The 21,085-nt window shown below is 38.7% G+C and overlaps 1 protein-coding gene across 18 annotated transcripts in view; it reads left to right on the top strand.

Moving 5' to 3' along the window:
• Nucleotides 1-21,085, top strand: part of ABI2 (abl interactor 2) — a 71,749-nt gene that overhangs the window by 36,013 nt on the left and 14,651 nt on the right. For 2 of the 18 annotated variants that reach the window (XM_055718739.1, XM_055718736.1), the window contains exons 3-9: nucleotides 1,084-1,260; nucleotides 4,982-4,999; nucleotides 13,297-13,394; nucleotides 14,134-14,280; nucleotides 15,355-15,476; nucleotides 16,435-16,617; nucleotides 19,213-19,371. In XM_055718739.1, coding sequence (XP_055574714.1) covers nucleotides 1,084-1,260; nucleotides 4,982-4,999; nucleotides 13,297-13,394; nucleotides 14,134-14,280; nucleotides 15,355-15,476; nucleotides 16,435-16,617; nucleotides 19,213-19,371 — 904 coding nt within the window. Of the gene's footprint in view, nucleotides 1-1,083; nucleotides 1,261-4,981; nucleotides 5,000-13,296; nucleotides 13,395-14,133; nucleotides 14,281-15,351; nucleotides 15,477-16,434; nucleotides 16,618-19,212; nucleotides 19,372-21,085 lie in introns of all 18 variants that reach the window. The other 16 variants (XM_055718738.1, XM_055718735.1, XM_055718740.1 and 13 more) reach the window with 9 other exon arrangements.

Genomic DNA, 21,085 nt, shown 5'->3' with positions numbered 1-21,085 from the left:
GTGTTATGAAAATGAGTTCTCATTTGTACCTGTTCCTTCGTTACTACACAGCCTGTCTCCTGAGTGTGAAAAGTCTTTTCTGGTGCCGTTTTTGTTTAGAAATCCTAGTAGTGGTGCTTCTGGCTGTTTTCTTACAGTTTTTTTAGCCTGTAGCTAAAATTTGTTCCAACTCTGGCAAATTTCTTATAAGGAAAACTGTTTTGTGAGCAAGGCATTATTTTTGTTTTAAATGATGCAAGTAAGTCTGTGCACCGTGATTTATTTTCCTGGAAGGGATAGATGGATAGATAGACTTCTTGGTTTCTCCTAGTCTTGTAACCAAGCAAGATTCAAATACATGTCTTTAGGCAATGAATTTTCATCAGGACTTTGTCTTACACTAGAGATGATCCTGTGGTACTCAGTGTGATATGTGGAGGGAGAGGTTTTCAGTGTTGGCCTTAGGTGTTCTAAGTGAAAGCACTGGGCTTAACCACTGGCTTTATTGTGGTTAAATTAGTACTGGGCACCTTCTAAAATCTAATGATTGCTTTGTGAGGAGTGTTTTGTAATGACTGAAATACCTTGTTGATTTGTCTGTGAGTGAATTTTTTTGTTCTGTCATATGACTACCAGTCCTAGTTTAGCAAACTGTTTTATAGTATAATAAAACCTGCCTATGGTTTATTTTTCTGGTCATTAAAGTTAACATTGGAAAGGTATCTTTACACTTCCATCTAATTGGACCCTGTTTCAGAGATGGGCTTAGAGAGCAATTGTAAAATTAAAAGGGATAATTGAAGGCATCTTATAAAACAGTATCAGTAAATTAATGGGAACTAAGACCGGAAAGGAGAAGGAATTTTGCTGAACTGGAAAGAATGAGAGTAACAGAAAATGCAAAGAACCCGTAGCTATTAATGTGGGTTTAGAGGTGGAGAGTTCAACAGCAAATTAAACAAAGATGATGTAATCTATGTAGTGATGTGTTTAGCACAGTATACAGAGATCTTCGAAACATTGGAACTGATTCAGTTATTTTTTTATACTGACTCTGTATTCAAATGCATACCACTGTTAGTAAATACACTGCGTCTTTTGTAGACGGTGGACATTCACAAAGAGAAAGTTGCTAGAAGAGAAATTGGTATCTTGACTACAAACAAAAACACCTCAAGAACTCACAAAATCATTGCACCAGCTAACTTGGAGCGACCAGTTCGCTACATCAGGAAACCTATTGATTATACAATTCTAGATGATATTGGACATGGAGTGAAGGTAGGTGATATTGTTAAAACAGCCAAACTGAAAATTCATTGTCTTTGTATATTTTCAAAATAACCTAATGCTTTTCATGGTAATATACCAGTTTCTCCTTGCCTGGCCAGTATGTCTATAAATGTAAGAGGAGTTGTCCAATTTGCAGCTGCCCCTCCCAGTTCCCTTGCCCCAGTGTTTCTAAACCTTGCAAACCCACTGAATCTTATTTCTGAGGATATTCAGGGCTGTGGGTCTCTCCTTTTAAAATGCTTCTGAATACCTACTTGTGTGATGTTGCTATTATTGTTTGAATCAGTTCCCAGGGATCACTTTTCTGCCTGGTTTAGCACCACAAAGTATGATCCAGCTGTAATTGCCACTGGTTTACTTTGAAGCTCACCCAAAGAAAGGGTTCGCATGAGAGATATTACATGGTCCCTTTTCTTCTGTCAGTCAGTTATACCCATATCCTGTGATTTGCTTTGTTAAAAGGGGTTTTCTACAACTTTTGTTCCATATGGGGTTTCAGAATGGGAATATTGCTGCCAAGTTCGAAGCCAGCTAGCTCTTTCTCCCTTTTAAGACTAGGAAAAAAGGAGGAATTTCAGGGCAAGGATCAGACTGAGGCATAACTGGTGGCTGTTGTATGCGAGTGTTAGTGCACATTAAAGCAGTAATATCATGTGTGAGATTAGATATGCATTTTTAAAAGCACATCCTGAACGTAAACATGGTCTTAGCAGGTGTGAACTCATTGTTAACTTGTGCTGCCAGGGAAACAAATAGGGAAATGAGAACACTGACAGTGTTAAAATTCCAGGAGAAGAAAGGTAAATAACACAAAGCAGTGCCATTTTTACGTGACAAACTAAAAAATCTGTAAACCCTGCTAAGTAGCAGTAAGGTAAGATGCTTCTTACAGGCAAAGTACACCAGAATTCCTTTTGCTTGACACCTAACTGCATTAGGTTATCTATGTTGTTCAATTGAAACTGTCTGCTTGGATAGCTGTTCAAGTGGCAATAGAATGTTTAACCAAACTCTTAAAATTCAAATTCTGAACAGTGCAATTTAAATATCTTTACTAAGAAATTTTACTCATGGTCTTCTCAACATCCTGTTTGTTAACAGAAAGTCTTTTTTCCCCATTTCTTACCAGAAGAGTCAACTTCAGTTTGTAACTAAAAAGATTTTAAAAAGACAATTGAGTCTGTGAGTTTGATTTGGAAATCCAAACCAAAGAACCCCAGCATTAATAACTACAGTTTTGACCAGGAAATTATTATCAGTCTTGTATTAAAATGTACTGCGAAGTCTTAATAAATCTTGAATTTATGCAGGTCAGCAGAACTCTTTCTGGATATGGATGGAGTATATTAGCCTGTAGGATTGTTGTTGCTCATATTTAAATAATCACTTTTGTTTTAAGGAGATTATTTTAGAACTCATTAAAGAATAGTTTTTAATTGCTCTGCACTGGCTTTAAACCACTGTAATTGGTATCTCTTTTACCTCAGTGTAGCAGAATCATACTCATTGAGATGCGATGAATTATTTTGAAAGAGCATGGTTCACCAAATGGATGATGACTCAAATGTGTATTTGCATCCATTTGTTATGCTTGTGATATGCTTGAAACATCTTACAAAGGATATTTACAATGTACTATAGTTATTTAGAGAACGAAAAAAGCATTGTATACTTGTGAAACAGTAGAGCAGAGAACTTGAAATCATGCTGTCTGGATATCCATAGATATGTTCCAATCAGGTTAATCCTGTGTTCAGCACAGGAGAAAGAACCACTGTCTTGCTGATGGGAAGAAGGCGGTCAGTTGTGCTTATGAACCTGTTGGTTTTGTTCTGCCTGAGTAACTACAGATTAGTTTACTAGATCTCTGGCTGGAAAACCAAGAAAAAAAAAAAAAAAAGAGAAGGGGTAGTAGCTTTGAAATTGCCTATTTATAGCTTTTTATTGCTTGAGCTGTGGCATTGTCCCTTCAAATGAGTATTCAGAAGGAGTTACTGCATAAAGAGCATTAAAGTTCCAGTTAACATCAGGGTGCCTCAGTCTGCATTCTTTGTCGTCTTTCTGCTTTTTCTGCTATATAGCTTCTCCTCTAGTACTTGGACCCAGAATTATGCATTGTCAGGACAGTCAGAGAGCTAATACCACAGGCATTCATTGCAACCCCGGAGAAAGATGGTAAACTGAACAGAGAATAATATAGGAGAAAAAGGGAGCATCCTTGGCCAAGAAATCCAGTATGCCATGTTGAGAGAAGTAGTATAGGCTCTTGAGCACCTGTTCCTTCCATTCAGAAATTCGAAGCATCAGTGAATACCATCTGCAGGAAAAGGTGCTCTACAATATGGTTTCTTAATAGGTGAGAGAGAAGTCAAGTGCCACTCTATCATTCCAGCAGTCCCTCGGCATCTTCCCTCCCTGAAGCTACAATGATGCAAAAATCTAAAGAACCTTTTGTGTGGAAGAGACTTGCTTTCAATTTTTGCATGTTTCCTGAGTTAAAAAGTCTTCCAATCTGTCCTTCCCTCTAAAGAGTTCTTCAGTCAAGAGAGTGAAAATAAGAAGTTTGATCCATTTGAAGCGGTGTATTAAGGCACTGTAATTACCAGGCAGTGCTGCTGAGGAAAGGTCTTTGCTCATGGACCCTTGAACGTAACTGGCCACTCTGGCCTGTGCAGAGGGACCTGGTTTTCCAGTGTAGCTGTATGAGCAGAGACCATTTTAGTTAATAGATTTGTGGAACTTTAAACTCAAAGACAAGAGATTTTCTAATAAATCAGGTCATGTTTCTTTTTTAATACATTAGGGTCTCTTCTAAGGGGATCAAGCAGAGTGGTTACTCTGGCAGCTCCACTGTTGAGATTCTGCATATTTAATGTTTGGTGTTACAAAAAGTGTAAGAAATCTAATGATATGTTTAGATTAGCTGAACTGAAAACAGATCAAATTATATTCATATGGAAAGACTAGTATTTCTTAAAAAAATATTATGGGGAAAGAAGATATGTGGTATTGTGCCAGTTAAGATGTAGGACTTAAAGCCTAAGTGGTAGCTTTTTGACGTTAGTTCTGCTGTCAGTTAATGTCTTAATATATGGTTTAGGAAATACTGATATGTGGTGCAGTATCTATATAGAGTGCTGTACTACTTACAATATGTAATGATTTGCCTCTATCTTTGTTAGATCTTGTGGCATCAGGTTAAGAGTTAACTAACAGCATTGTCTAGGGAAGAACATATATTAGCATAATATTCTAGAGACTTCTGTTTCAGTGAGTTTTAAATATGGTAATGTATGTAACAATTTAAATGAGCTCAGGGTAGCGGTAAGGCTACTGTTTGGCAGCTCAGATAAATTAATCTCTGAACTTAATCCATCTAGATCTCATGATCCATTCTGAAAGCTGATTTTTTGTTAGCACTGTAAGAACTTGAGTGAACAGTGTACAAGCATTTGAGCATTGTTTTTAAGGTGTTAAACTGCAAGCTTTGTGTTCAATGTATATTAAAAGTTTCAGCTTGAAAATCTTCTGTTCATGACACATTCTGCTTTAACCACTCTTTCTATGATCTACTGATACATTATTTTGTTAATGCTGAATGCTTAACTTTTTTCTTTCTTTTTCCTTTCTCTTCATATCCTGAAGTTCCAACTAACCTTTCAATGCTTTTTTTCCTTACCTCTTTTATTTGCTCCATTTATGCATTAAGTGGTTGCTTAGATTTAAGGTAAGAAACCCCAGGGCTGGATTTCCATTCTTACTCTTCCAAGACTATTACACACGGGGAGATGATTAATGTGATTGTTACTGATAGTTTAAAACAACACCCACTCTCCCTCCTGTGTCAGACCTTCTGTTGAATGATTTCATTGCAGATAAATATTTTGTGATATAAATTGATGTATTTATGTAAGGAAGGTAGCACAGTTCTTTTGAAAATGTGGCAAAATATTGACTGCCTTCAGCGTAACTACCACATCATTTACAGGGGAGGAATGTTACGCTAACCATGCGTGGACAAAAAGATGCAGTGAGCAGATAGGAGCTGAATATGAGCCTCCCCCTGTGTAATATTCTTTTTATACTATATACGGTGTAAGTTATGATTTGATTTGGATTCATGTTTCAGTGTGAGATTGCTCAGATAATGAGCTTCAAAGGTGCGTTACAAATTCAAATCTGTATATTATTTTTTAAAGTTGCAGTATCATTAATTTTTTCAGAAGCTACTAGCACTGTTTAAATACTGAGACACTCATATGGGAATTTTCACAAATTTTATAGATGTGTAAAATATTTAATAGCCCTTAAACAACTAGCTAAGTGATTTAGTTGAATATTAAAGGAATAGTGCATCAAAGAACTCAGACTGAAGTATGTCAAATTCTCAAGGATCATAAAGAGTTTTAAATGTTACTAGCATTAGTGGCTGCAGAAGTGGCAATAAAAAGCATCGAATCAATTAGACAAGCAGTTAAATGAAGTTAGATGGTACTGTGTTGGAGTTCATAGCACAGTAATTAATAGATAGGTTATAGCCTTTATTGAGTGTTGTGATATCATCACCCTTCTGAAGAGCAACTGGTTTGGAGAAAGAGGGAACAAAAATTTTTTAGTAGCAGCCGCCACAGTTTTAATGAGGGAACTGTATTTTAGAACATAAAATACTAATATGTAGTATGATTATGTTAATTAAATGAAGTTTCAAGTTGATGTGAAGTATTTTTCATGGCTAAGTATTTTCCATGACGGGAAAAGCTAAAAGAAAAACCTGCATATTTTGCTTGTAAACCCAGGTATTTACTGTAGATACCCCAGTGATGTTTCTATGGAATTGTCCAGATGGTAGTTTTAGTAAAGTGTATGTAGCACATCTGATCACAATGGAAAATGTTTAATAAATGAGAGAATTCTCACGTAATTTGAAATTTAGTTTTACCTAAGTGTGCAAGGTACAGTCTTTCAAGTCATGTAGCATTTAAATGCTTTTTATTTGAAAATTGCAAAACATATCGCCTCCCTGGCTCTTTCTGTCCACTCAAAATGGATACTTCTAATGCTGAAAAAAACCAGTTTGCAAATACAATATTTTTTTTGTTCTTTACAGTTGCAGTTATAAACAAGTAAGGACCAGCCTATAATAAATTTAAAATTGTATAATTATAGATTACGTGTGAACTGCCATACCTGTGCATCATCTGCAGTGGTGATAAGAGGCTTTTCAGAGATTTTTTTTTTTAATGGGTTGTTTGTTATAACACCAGTTAAAATATTTATTTTTACTAGAGTTAACCTGATCAGAAATTTGATCTAGGAAATCACAATATGTCTATCAATTTCTCACTGCCAAACCATGAGAGTTTAATAAAAAATAATCTAAAAAAAAAAGGCAAAGTGCAGCACCTCTCAGTGGACTTAATTTATTCTTTAAGTATCACTATAGTCACTGTGCATCAGCCTGAAAGAAGAAAGCTTAAGATGGCTACTAACCCTGGTTCTGTGTGAATAATGATTTTACTTCAATTACAATAGATTGAAGTGTTTACCCTGCATTTATTTTTCATGGCTGCAAAGAAACCTCAGTTTTTTACTTATAACTATATAAGTTACAGTATTAAACTGCCTAACTGTGCTTGTGTCTGGGTAGTTAAATTTCAAACAAATTTAGAAGAAAATTCCAATTGCAAGTCAGAGGAGTATCTGTAGCATCTCTTGTCAACAAATCAGTTGAAAATGACATTGTTTAAACTTTTTTGTATTTACCAGACTTGGTTCTTCATTTACTTTATGTAGGTGGATGTGGTAAAAAAAGTAATTCCACTTGCTGAACCTTATACTTGTTGTCATTTGCCAAGGCATCGTTGACATTTAGATACTTCACTTCCCTATCAACTGGTTTATCAACTGACAAACATATGGTTTAGTTAGACAAGGCACGGGAAGGTAGTTTTCATTCAGCCTTAGGTTGTTTTTGCTGGAGCCAGGTGTAAAATTGCTCCAGAAGGTTGGGTGGCGGCCTGAAGTATCTGAATATAATCTATGGAACATTGCTGATGGGACACTTTTTCTTACTAGATTTTGGCCAAAAGATGATTCTTGTGACATCCTGAAAGTTCTAGAAAATCAATGTGACCATAAAGCACCACTTAAAAAATTCTGATCTGAGTCCAGTTTTGGCTGTGAGAAGTAGCTCCTCCTGAGGTTTGATTGTTTTTCTCCAAAAAAACTGGATAGCAGATATTTCACACAAACAAACCCCTTTGTTTTGGTAGCTGACCTGACAATGAGATGTTCTTCAGAACAGTAAAAATGTGGATTGAAATCTTTGTTGCGTGTAAGTGCCTTACAGCCACGTAAATACACAGTGCATTGGTGCAAATAGTTTTTTCACTTCTGGTGTCTAGCTCTTATATCTGACCAACTGTGTATTTCAGCATTTCTTGTTTGGTGAATTGTTTTACTCATGAAAACATTCCCAAGAATTGAATTGAGTAGATTGCAGGATTTCTCTCTTTTAACCAGTTTATTTCACTACAAATTTCTTATACAGTGGTGTGCTAAAAACGCTCAATCTTCTAAATGTTTGTAAAAATGTAACTGTGAAGGAAACTCAGTCTTATTTTTAGGACCATAAGAAGGTGATTTAATCACTGGGATCTAAGAAGAACTAGTTGCCAAAACTAGAAATTGGACAAATAAGTCCTTAATGATCATTTTCTAAGGCCTCTAGTCAGTTCCGTATCATGTCTTGATGTCATCAGACATTACCTTTGTAAGCTGACACTGTAGCTCAATACAGAAAATGTTGGATGAAATACTGTTGTACCCTTTTTAAACAGAGGCCAAAAAAAAATGGGAAAAATCCCTGCATGCATTCTGTGCAGATGCTGTGCACTCCTTGTCTGTTCACAGGATTAGCTTCCTGCTTTTAGAACAGTCAGCTGTCATGTGGGGGATTTTTGGGTTTTCTTCCCCTGAGCTTTGTGCCCAAATCATTACTTACTGTCTCTCTTAATTTTTTCTTTTTTTTAGACAGTGGTGAACTGTTTTGGCAGTTGTGAGAAAGGGCAGCAATACCCCTTTGTGGTTTTGGTTGCAGGCTCTGTTTTGCCAGATTTTCCTCAAAGAATTTGCAAGCTCTTAACTACAACAGCCACAAACCTGTGGGGTCCTGCAACCTGCAGTCAACTACCAACAGACTGATGCATTCCTCTGCTTTCACTGTCTAATTTAATTAGTTGCATCTGGATAGTTCCAGCTGTGCAGAGCTAGGGGAAATGTTATCAGAAACAATGCAATTTCTCGCAAATACCAACTTACTCCAGAAAATGGATTTTTGAAACTTGACAGCAAAAGCAAATGTGACCTTGAGTTCTGGTGATTGCTTTGGATTTCAGAAGTTTGAAAGGTGTGTGTGTGTGTGGATGAGGATTTGCATATGGAAACTATCTTTACAACACTGTATGCAAAATAGAAAAGGCAATAAAGTTTTGCAAGAGGGGGCATTAATGGATTTTCTTTTTTTTTTAAACTCCTACTAGAAGTCATCATATAAGGGAACAGTTGGAAATGTTACAATGTTTGTATCTAACTGAAGTTGCAACTTAGTTTTAAATTTTCTTCTTTTTTTTTTTTTTCTTTCCTCAAGGCAGTCTGTAACTGTGATATTATTTCCACACATCTGTTAATTTCTATTAGAACTATTGGAATAATTTTATATTCTTCATTGCTCTTCTGTGCTTATTTGGCCACAAGTTAAAGGGGATGTCATTCAGATAGGGTTGTTAATTTACAGTAGCAGATCTTGAAGCCATCGATCCTGTCAGATTTAAGACAGTCCTGTAAACTTTAATTACTGAAGCTAAGCTTACTGTCAGTGCCATTTTCCCATCTTTCAGTTTAGCCTTTCTTAAGGATGGCTTCTTTGGGATTGAAGTTTCTTGGCTAAAAAAGGATCCCTTTTTCTTTGCCCACATTTCTAAAGCTTTCTTCCCAACTGTGTCAAGGATATGTTTATTTGCAGTGTTAATGAAAGTAACTAGCAGTCTCTAGAGTTCTGCGTTAGTCAGGCAAGTATTACTTCCACTTCTTACTGTATGCTGTGTGATGGCACTGCAGCTTCCATCTCTACTGTTCTTTCTTTTTATGTAGCTCTAGCCCAGTGGAAGCCTAAAACTTAATTTTTCTTCCTGCAATGATTGTATACAAATGCTAAGGTTCTTTATGGTGAAATACATGAAATTTTATAGTAACTGTTAGTGGTTACATCATGTGGTCAGAAACAATAGCTTAGTTGGATACAACACCTAAATGGACTACTCGGGGGCACACAGATTGGTCTGAGTTTGCTGTCATCAAAAGACACGCAAAACCTCTGCCCCACTGGGCTTAATGTGCTGTTTGAAATACAGCGTGACAATGCAGCAAATGTTTCATTAAGGTGAGTTCTTTGTTTGTTTGTGGGTGTTTTGGACAACTCAGGTAGGTGTGTGAAACAGGTGTCTTAAAGAGGAAATACAGGGGGTGCTGCAACTTTAAAAAAAAATAATTCAGATTTTGTGCTATTTCTTAATTTTCCGTGTATAGAATAAAATATACTTCATTTTACACTTTCCCTCTTCCCTTCAAATAGTTGTAGTTCAGTGCTTACCTCATCCCTCACTTGAATTAACTTTAGATTTCTTGTTGCTTAGAGTTGGCTTAAAGGACTTCATAATGCTGTGCAAAATAATTTTCTCTGAAATTGACATTGCAAAGTACTCTTGCACAACTAAATCCAAACATCTGGTTTTGAATCTGACAAAAAAAATCCAACCGCTTCCAACAATTGGTTTTCCTTTCCTCCCAACAGACTGAAAATGTGATAGTACTGGGATTATTTAAAGCCAGGGAGTCAAGTTTCAGTGGGCTACAATACAGAATATATTACTCTTTACACTGTTCTCAACATCTATCAATTTACAAGTCTAAATATTGCCAGGCTTTTAAGCAAGTTGTTATAGTCAAATTTTAAAGGAGTATTTTGCCTTTAAGGACGTTTGCAAATACTCTTAATGCCTTGAGCACTGTTTCTTTTTTTTTGCATGGGAGGGGAGGCAGTAGGCAAGACTTAGGTTTTGGAAATAACACTGTGAAATAGAGCGTGACAGCAACATCAGAGAAAGGGATGTAAGCATACTTACTTAGGTTTGCTGAATATCTCTGTGTCTAAGCAATAATTTGAGCATTCATAAATCAGAGCTAGTAAGGAGACCATGTGCTGATTCCTGTAAGGGTGCATGCATTGAGAGAATTACACTTAGTTGGCTGTATACAGATAAGCAAAATGCCTACATTGGTAACAATTGTTTATAGAATCACAGAATCATTTAGGTTGGAAAAGACCTCTGAGATCATCAAGCCAAACCGTTAACCCTGGACTGCTAAGTCCATTGCTAAACCATGTCCCTAAGCAGCACATCTATGTCTTTTTTAAAATACCTCCAGGGATGGTGATTCCACCACCTGGGCAGCCTGTTAAAATTTAAAGCTGCGGTGGTGCAACTTGAGGCCAGTTCCTTTTCTCCTGTTGCTAGTTATCTGGGGGAGCAGACTGACCCCCACCTGCCTGCAGCCTCCTTGCAGGCAGTTCTAGAGAGCTTGAGTCTCCTCTTCTCCAGATTAAACAACACTGGTTCCCTCAGCTGCTCCTCATAACACTTCTCTAGACCCTTCACCAGCTTCGTTGCCCTTCTCTGGACACACTCCAGCACCTCAGCATTGCTCTTGTAGTGAGGGGCCCAAAACTGAACAGAGAATTTGAAGTGCAGCCTCGCCAGTTTACCGTGCCAAGTAGAACTCACCAGGGCCGAGTACGATCACTTCCCTGGCCCTGCTGGCCACACTGTTTCAGATACAAGCCAGGATGCTGTTGGCCACCTTGGCCACCTGGGCACACTGCTGGCTCATGTGCAGCTGGCCATCAGCCAGCACCCCCAGGCCCTTTCCAGCCGCTCTTCCCCAAGTCTGTAGTGTTGCGTGGGGTTGTTTTATCCCAGGTGCAGGACCCGGCACTTCTCCCTGTTGAATGAACTTCATACAGCTGGCCTCAGCCCATCGGTCCAGCCTGTCCAGATCCCCCTGCAGAGCCTTCCTGCCCTCCAGCAGATCAACACTCCCACCCAACTTGGTATCGCCTGCAAACATACTGAGGGTGCGCTCAATCCCCTCGTCCAGATTGGTAAAGACATTAAACAGGACTGGCCCCAGCGCTGAGCCCTGGGGAACACCGCTTGTGACCGGCCACCAGCTGCGTGTAGCTCCATTCACCACCACTCTTTGGTCCCGGTTGTCCAGCCATATTTTTACCCAGCAAAGGGTACATCCGTCCAAGCCATGAGCAGCCAGTTTCTCCAGCAGAATGCTGGAGTGCCAAAGAATGGGGAGTGTCAAAGGCTTTACTGAGGTCCAGGTAGACACCATCCACAGCCTTTCTTTCCCTCATCCATTAGGCGGGTCATCTTGTCATAGAAGGAGACCAGCTTCATCAAGTGGGACCTGCCTTTCATAAACCTATGCTGACTGGCTGGTCCTGATCCCCCAGTTGTCCTGCACATGCTGCATGATGGCACTTGGGATGACCTGCTCTGTAACCTTCCCCAGCACCAAGGTCAGGCTGACAGCCTTGTTGTTTCCTGGATCCTCCTTCATGCCCTTCTTGTAGACGGGCATCATATTGTCTAACCTCCAGTCTTCTGGGACCTCCCTGCTTTGCCAGGGCTGTTGGTAAATGATGGAGAGCGGCTTGGCGAGCTCCTCTGGTAACTCCCTCAGTAACCTCTGGTGGATCCCATCTGGCCCCATAGACTTGTGTGTGTCTGAGTGGAGCAGCAGGTCACTAACGGTTTCCTCCTGGTCTGTGGGGACTTCATTATGTTTGTCCTCATCCCTGCTTTCTGGCTCAGGGAGCTGAGTACCCAGAGGGAAGCTGATCTTGCCATTAAAGACTGAGGCAAAGAAAACATTAAGTACATCAGCCTTTTCCTCGTCCTTTGTGGCAATGTTATCCAGTAAAGGATGGAGATCATCCTTGGCCCTTCTTTTGTTTCTAACATATTTGTAAAAACATTTTTTCTTATTTTTCACAGCAATGGCCAGCCTGAGTTCTAGCTGGGTTTTCACCACTCTAATCTACGTCCTGATTCCTAGATGATTCCCCGATTCCTATGGTTCCTAGGTTGATCAATCGGGAATATAGATGAGTTTTATAGAAGTTTGAGTAAATTCTTTTATATAGAAGTTACTTCATAAGTATTTTAACCTGAAAGAGGGGGAAGGAACAACTGCAGTTACATCACATCACTGCTAAATATTTTTCTCCCCATCCATTTATTTATCAGTTATTGAAGATCAAATTGCTACAGGTTTGGTGGGGGGAAAAAGCACATACGTGTATTTTTCTCTATATAGCTTTCTTTCTCTGTTTACATATACATAAATAATAACAATAAACATTATATTAATTTTTTTTCATACCATACTGTGAAAAAATTAGAACATGAATGGGTCATATTTGGAGGTTACTTTGATTTCTGCATGTCTGCATGAATTACATTAAATTGTGTCCTATTAGATAAACGCTGGTTTTGAATACCACAAGAGTATTTAAAAATATTTTTGCAAATTTACCATTCAGTAGTGCAGCCTGGAATAACTGCCTTTATCTCAAAAGATGACTGGGAGGTGTAATCAAGTTAGATACAGTGTCTGTATTGTCACTGATTTAACATTTATGTGGTAGCTTAAAGACAAATTCACTTTTTGCATATACAATTTTTTAAAAGCCCTATGTAATGAAGAGTCCTTTGAGCACAACTCTTGACTTCTAGCAAAGTGGAAATTGCATACAAAATGCATGGCCTCTCAATTTTTTTGTTTGTTTAAACCTTCCCCTTCTTAGAGTTAATTGCTAAAAGCATCCCAGTGTCTCTCCCCCTAGAAGCTGACCTTAGTGAAGGCTGTTTTTCTCCCCATTCTTTCATGCAGGTCAGCACACAGAACATGAAGATGGGTGGACTGCCTCGTACAACACCACCCACCCAGAAGCCACCAAGTCCACCAATGTCGGGAAAAGGAACTATTGGGTAAGTGCAGTTACTGAATGTGTAAATGGCTTTGGTGAACAGAAGGGAAAAAAAGGGAAGATTTGTTTTCTGTAGCGTGGGTTTTTGTTTTTTGGGTTTTTTTTTTTGGTGGTGTTTTTTTTTAACCATTCACAAAGGTCAAGAGGTGTTATATCTACATCCTTGTATACTGATCATGTCTTAGATCAGTTAGCACATTTCTGCCAGAAGGCAGTGGGTGTCATCAGCCTTTCCCAGCAGGAACCTTTTTATCATTGCAGAACACTTACAACTACATGCTTTAGAGTAAAAAGTCGTTAACTGTATGGCTTTGACAGGTGGTGCTAAACAACTGGAAAATTAGTATGTGGCACTGTTCATTAATTATTAGTCTACTATGTGACAGAGGTACTTTCCTATTAAGTCTATGAACTTGGCTTTGGCCTTAGGAAAATGTGTTATAACTGGGATGCATGCTGTTTTTTGGTTTCTGGTTATTTATGTACATACAGACCATAGTGATTTTGTTTTGAAACAAGGTACGGATTACTTTTGGAACAAGAATGGGATGTGCAACACAGAGTTTATTAATAGGATGATTGAAGTACCTGAGAAACATCATTATAACAAAATTACAGAAAAACATTTTTGTTAGCTTCCATTACTGATTAGCATGTAGCTGTCTTTTAAAGAATGAAAAGTCTTTGGTTTTGTCTGTATTACCTTAATTTGCTTCTGAAATATGGTTGTCCTTATGTAGGCGTCACTCTCCCTATCGTACGTTGGAACCAGTACGTCCTCCAGTGGTACCAAATGACTACGTGCCTAGTCCAACGCGCAATATGGCTCCCTCACAACAGAGCCCTGTTAGAACAGCTTCTGTCAATCAGAGGAATCGCACATACAGGTATTCAGTGTAGTCCTGTACAAAGTGTGGTTAGTATTATATAAGCATATGGACAGAAAATGCTATGATAAATACCAAATCCATCTGCACCTCTACAGTGAAGCCTGCTACTTCATGATATGGGCTGGAGGCGCCATTTGGCATGACAAGAGTGCACTCTAATAAAACCAGAATAGTGAATCACATTGGGCTTGTTCACTTAATCCTCTAGTCACCTTAATTTTAGTGCTATGCCTTAGTTACAGTCCTTAATGAATGATTAAAATTGTGGAGTATTTCAAGTAGATAGTGGTATTATTTTACAAAATACTTACAAAACTGGTAAAAGACTTTGTATACAACTTGCCTTTTAAATGCTGAGGGACTGCATAGTATGCTTTTAGTTCATATTTTTATTTGAACAGTCTTTAGGGTTTATAGCTTGAGTAGCTGAAAGAGCATTGTATTTTGAGGATATTGAAAACTTCAAACACAGAATAAAGCTGAACTGTATTACCAAAGGTTCTGCAGATGGCTAGCCTTTTCTCTAGGATAATAAATTTTATGTTGTGACAGTTCGAAATACTTCCCTTGAAATCTTTACTTTTAAAATACCATAAATACATGAGGATGGCTAAACACATGGACTTAAAAGAAAATCTTTTTTTTACTTTATTATCTTAAAATTTCCAAATTTCTTTACTATCTTAAAATTTTCAAATTTCAGTAGTCTCATACGAAAGCATATATATCGGAGTCTAAACAACTGTGTGTTTTGTAAATTACATGAAAAAGACTTGTGTTTGCTCAGTAGGAGTTTAACAATATTGGAATGAAGTGCTTTGGAACAAAGTTTCGGCATTGTTTCATTTTTGGGCAAGTTCACTAAAAGTAACTGAAAAACCTGTTGTGTTGTAGTCAAAATTAACAGTTTTAGGAAAAATTAAGCTTTATGTAGATTTCTACCATCCTTGTTTCTTTTCTCTTGTTCCCTGTTACTTCCCTGAATTAGTAAGGTACTATATGAGGGATCTTATTTTTCAGCACGCATACCAGCATATTCATACCCTGGGTTATTTTGGTTTCTTACAGCAGCAGTGGAAGTAGTGGAGGAAGCCACCCAAGTAGTCGGAGCAGCAGTCGAGAGAACAGTGGAAGTGGCAGTGTGGGTGTTCCTATTGCTGTTCCCACGCCATCTCCTCCCAGTGTCTATCCAGGTAAATGGTAACTTGCTGTTCCTCCTTCGGACTCAGCATTAACCTTTAGCATTTGCAAGTCTCCTAAACCCCAAGAGAAGTCTCAAAGGTCGTTATCCAGAAACATGAAAGCCTTGAAACTTGCGTGCTATAGATAGATAGTATGAGTTGGAATCAAGTAGTATCTTTTCTGGGAGTGTCTGATGTGCTCTAATGCTTCTGTTATGTATTTATTTATCAGAATTTTTTGCCTGGCTGCCTGCATGTGACTAGGTAGGACACAACACCTTTTTCAGTGGGCTGGGGGAAGATTCTCCCTTGTTCTTTTAAGCAATGTTTTTTCATTGGCGGTTCGTGCAGATACACAGGATATTTTTAGAAAATTAGATTAAATGACAGGCAGGCACAGAGTAAATCTTTGGTACATTGATTCAAGCCTGACTGAGTTGTCACAAAAAGGCACTTGTTCAATGTAATTGCCCCAGTCTTTCCAGAAATAGGGTTCTCCTTTTTCCTTTGCTCAGCCCTTTCAGTGAAGAAGAGTGTCTAGTTGGCTTGCAGTGTGATCTGAAATACATGATGCTTCTGAACCAAGGAACTGGAAATTTTTGGCTTTCCTCTTCTCTGTATTTTCTAATTCGTACAGAAGCTAAAGGCAGCAGTGCTACAGATCAAAGCATTAACAAACAAAATGTAAAGCCATCTTTCAAAAGTAATGGCTTTCAGTGAAATGTTCTGAAAAGAACAAAAAGGGTTGTTCCCTTCAGACCTGGAAAGAGGTGGATTTGCTTGACCCTCATTTATCGTCTACATAAGAATGAGCCTTTCTTTAACAGGTCCATTTTTCTCTCATCTCCTCGTGCATTCTAAAGTATTATGCATCTAATAAATAGCTAACACTGGGTAGTCAAAGGCTTTCTCTAATCCTTGCTAACATATCTCCTTATTAACGCCACCTCTTCCTCCTCTCTTCACTTAGCCCCTGCTGGCTCGGCTGGCACTTCTCCCCTTCCTGCTACCTCTGCTCCTGCCCCCACTCCTCCTGCTCCTGCCCCTTCCTCCGCTGCCCCAGATGCTGCTGCTGCTGCTGCAGGAGCTCAGCCCCTTGCTGATGGCTTCACCTCTCCAACTCCCCCTGCTGTTTCTTCCACACCCTCTACAGGTGAGTGTCTGCTCCACCGGGCAGATGAACCCAGAAGTGGTCACGAGCCAAGGCTTTTCAAAGTTGCCTCAGAAGCAGTGATTTATCTTTTTCTAAAATCTTTTTTAATGTAACTAGAAAAATATCGGCTAATACCCAACTATAAGGTAATGGTTGTAGTAGACAAATCAAGGTGTGCTAGTTTTTCAAACAGCAGTCATTTAATTTCATCATTATTTTTAGGTGTATATAATAATTTATTACATTATCATTTTATTGTGGTTTGGATACTAAGAATCTTGTAGACTAATTATGTCTGGGGGGAACCAGCACTGGTAGTTCTGTGTCTGATTACTCTCTTTCAGTAATGGGAAGTTTGTTCACTACTCTCAGTCATGGAATAAAAAAGATTCGTCTAGCAAAGTATGATTTGTATGACTTGTTTCTTCAATGCTTTCAAATGACAAGTCTCCTTTCAATGAACTGATTAAAAGGGCATTTTTTTTTGGTGTTCAGTAAAATACAAGTTTTTATTACACAGTATAGTACTAAAGCATTTTGTTTTAGTAGGTGGTACTTATGGTGTGTATTGCAACTTGGTTTTTTTAATGCTTATGAAATAACCCTACGTTTTTCATTTTCTCATATGCTGAAGTTGCAGCATATAGTACTAACTAACCATAATGCTGTATCTTACCAGCTTTTGATGAGGACTTACAGCTGCCCTGTGAAGACCTCCTTTAGCCAAATTTGTATATAGCTACTAGTGCTTTGTTACTTCTAACTGTGAAGGCTGATCACCATGGTGTGAACTGGTTTGTGTGTTTATTAGTGTTGGTCTCTTTTAGTAAGAATTTCACCAGGTGCCAGAAGCATTCAGATCACATTTAATGTAAGGTGCTGTGGCTCATGTAAAATTAGAAAGTTCTTGCACTAGAATCCATGACTATGACTAGAAGCTTCCGAACTGTGATGAATTTTGGTATCAGAAGATGCTCCTGATGTCTAAACTCCTTTCATGTTTAGAAGATGAGCTGTGCCATATAGGGCCTCGATCAATTTTCCACTTTTGATGCACTGTCAGTATCCCAGTTCTTAAGCCATACTGCTTCTGTATTTTTGACAAGTCAAAATCAAGCAGGGATTAGTATTTTAATGGCTATAAACTCACATTCACAATTTAATAAGAGAAATTTCAGGTTGGTTACTATTTCTAAGATCTCTTGTTTCCCAGCACTGTTAGTGAGGTTGCGTGCATGCCTTCTCTGAAATAAATGGTAAACTATCCAGTCTTTTCAAATACTTCGATGAGATTGTAGTTTTTTCTCCTTAAAGATCTCTTATCCCTGTTTCTTCTTTTCCTTCCTTCTCTCCAATCACTACCAATTTCTACCAGTGCATGGGGAGGCAGACACACTGAAAAGATGCATTAGGAAAAATGTGAAAAAAACTATATACCAGGTGGATTGCTTCTAAACTCTTCTTATTCCTCGTCCGTAAAAAGTGTGGGTTTTGAGACATACGTATCTGTACAAAGCAGGAGGAATGTGAATCTCTAGTTCATGCATTTGCTCTTAGAAGCAAGTAATAGAGCAAGCAACTTGCATTTTATTTACTGACCTAGTGTGAAGTTTTGCAAAGCAATCAAAACATAGTGGAGAACAATGAAGTTTTTTAAAAATGGCACATTCATTTGGTCTGTTTCTCTGTTTACTTCCCTGCATGAATGTCTCCTCAGCCACAGTGACATCGCTTTTCTATTGTATTCTGAGATTTACCTCTAGCGCAAATGGTGGAGGCAGAATAGTTAGGGAGGTTAATAACCCATATGGGTTTAATAAATCCAGAGTACTGTTTACTTTTATATACAGTGCATAAGCCAGAGAACTTTACGTGAGCACAGAAAATAGCTTAATGGTCTTCATTCGTTGCTTGCTTAGATTCAGCATCAATTACTTTGATATAGGAAGTGATTAAACTGGAGAGCAAGATTTTAAGGAGTTGTTTCGATTGACAGCTCCCTGAAAGAGGGTCTTTGAGTATGATTTCATTTATTCCATCCTTCAGGCAGTTTCTAACGTTCTCTTATCCCCAGATGATTCTCTGGCTGTTTCCTGAACGGCACTAAGATAGGTAGTATTGTGTTTTTCAGTTGTAGAAGGTAACAGCATTGAATCTCGAAAATGGCACAGAGCTAGTTTGTATGTGTACATTGCTTAGTTGCTGGACTCTGTGAAGTGTTATTTTTATGCAGGTTTATAAATAACTAAATTTGCACAAAGTTATTATAATAAGTTATAAAAAATGGATAACTGGGAATTATTTTCTTTCCTTTTGAAGCTTTGTAGCTTAGACACCTTTGTATTTTCATACTGGCTGTTGTGAACAGTGCTAAGTATGGGCAGTTGGGATAGCTGTGTTTTGTGTTGCTATCGAGACATCCAGTGTCCTGCCAGTCTGGAAGCTGAACTGGCTGACTGCTCCTGGGATGCAGACTGTTTGGAAAAAAGAACCCCAGACCCAAAAACCTTTCCAAGCATTTGAGTCTTGACTGCAGATATAAAAAAGGCAGGCGTCATTCTTCTCTTTGCTAATACATTTCTCTTTCTAACCTAGGTCACACAGTTCAGTTCTACAGCATGAACAGGCCTGCATCTCGACACACCCCCCCAACAATAGGGGGATCTTTGCCATATCGGCGTCCTCCGTCGATCACATCACAGACAAGCCTTCAGAACCAGATGAACGGAGGACCGTTTTATAACCAGAACCCAGGTAGGAAAGTTTTTCTGCTCTGCTGAATTCAACACAGTGGTGAATGGAGTGCCCTTCAGATCTCTGAAATACTGTATTCTGTCTCCATTGCAGATCTAGCAGTTAGTCTCAGGTAACTTCCAGTATGTTGCTGGTAGCCACGCCAAAGCTGCAGTCCAAGTACAGTGTTCAGCTCCCGTTATTGCAGGTGGCTTAAAACAATAAATGCCACATAAATGACTTTTGATTTCACAGTCCCTATTAGACAAGCTTTAGTCCTTTACTACACCATGTGTCATGTATCTGCTTTGGCGTGGGTTGGGTATTTGATTTTGCGCCAGAAGGCTGATTCTTCATTAATCAGTCTTTATCTTGGATGCTTTTTCCTTCTGATTAATGGACAGTTCAAGAAATTGCAGTTGTTGTACAAGGGTAAGCATTAGACACCTTGGAGACATCAGCGGTGTTGATGTGGGATGCAAGGGAGCTGTGTCTTCTGCTAAGTCCACAGGCGATGTTATTTTAATGGGTGACCTGTCTTATAAAGCAGGATGAGCTATTAACTTGGAGTGGCGTGTCCTGTGTGCCAGGCATAACGTAGTAGATTTTATCTAAGGGGTCCTTTTCCCTGAAGGGAAAAACGTGAAGGTTTTGATACCAGAGCAGGGGAGTCTTTCTTTTTTGACAAAGCTACAGAAAGATGCAGAGGATGTACTGAAGGTTCTGTGTCAGGAAATGCCCTATTACCAGCAAGATCGAATGTTGACTTTCAAGCGCTACGGTGCATTCGTGTTTTGTGGTTGTGGTGGTGATGGTTTTTGGTGGTTTTATTTTTTTTTTTTAAACTGAGCACTGAACTGGGAATTAGGTCAAATGCTGCAATCTGCATTTAAGGGATTTGATCAGGTTCAAATATTACTGCTTGTGTACTAACTACTGTGGAAAGAGATGTGTGCACTTAACTTGAGAAGGAAATGGATGGTCCTGCTTGGGGACAGGGAGGTGGAAGAGTTATATGACTACATTGTAGCCCAGTTGCCTGAAATGTGTGGTGTTTGTTAAGCACACTATGTGCGTATGGAAGGCTGAAGGGGAGTAGGCAAGAAGGAAAGGGTAGTAGCAGTACAAAATCTTTCAGGATTACCTTTGCAGTAAAGATGATCTTCAGTATATCCAGAGAGTGTCTGACAGCTGCTGTGCATTTCTGCTTTAGCAAAGGGATAATTCTCTGCAAGCTACCATTGCATTGTTAATAGGTAGTCACAGAAAATGCCAAAGAGAATTTAAATAAGTTACATAACTACAGTTCAGCCTGTGTACTCAAAAAGAAGATGATTGTGGTGATTAGTCACTTGAGCTGTAAATCACAAACAAAATACTTCAGTTATACAGGCATACTTGATACAACATAAATAAGCAGTTGTAGTAAGAGACTTTAAAATTATTTTTATGTCTAGCAGAGTACAGAATTTATTAGCTTTGCAGTTATACTAAACCAAGTTTATTTTGGCCTGTACCTTGAAAGGAGAGGGTGCTCAAGCATGCATAATTGATGAAGACCCAAAGAACAGAGGGACTGTTCTGTCTGTAAGGAGCAGGGTTAGTAGTGACAGGATAGTGGCCACAATTGCTTCTCAGCATTCCTGAAGAGGGGAAGGAAGCGCAGACTTAAGTGGTGGAAAAGATACCTTACAATAGGCAGAGGAGTGTGGCAGCTATGTCTTTGCAGGCTGTT

The sequence above is a fragment of the Falco cherrug genome, chromosome 8 (genome assembly GCF_023634085.1).
Source record: "Falco cherrug isolate bFalChe1 chromosome 8, bFalChe1.pri, whole genome shotgun sequence".
NCBI lineage: Eukaryota > Metazoa > Chordata > Aves > Falconiformes > Falconidae > Falco > Falco cherrug.
Note: the sequence above shows the minus strand (reverse complement) of the source record. Positions and strands in the feature narration are given on the sequence as shown.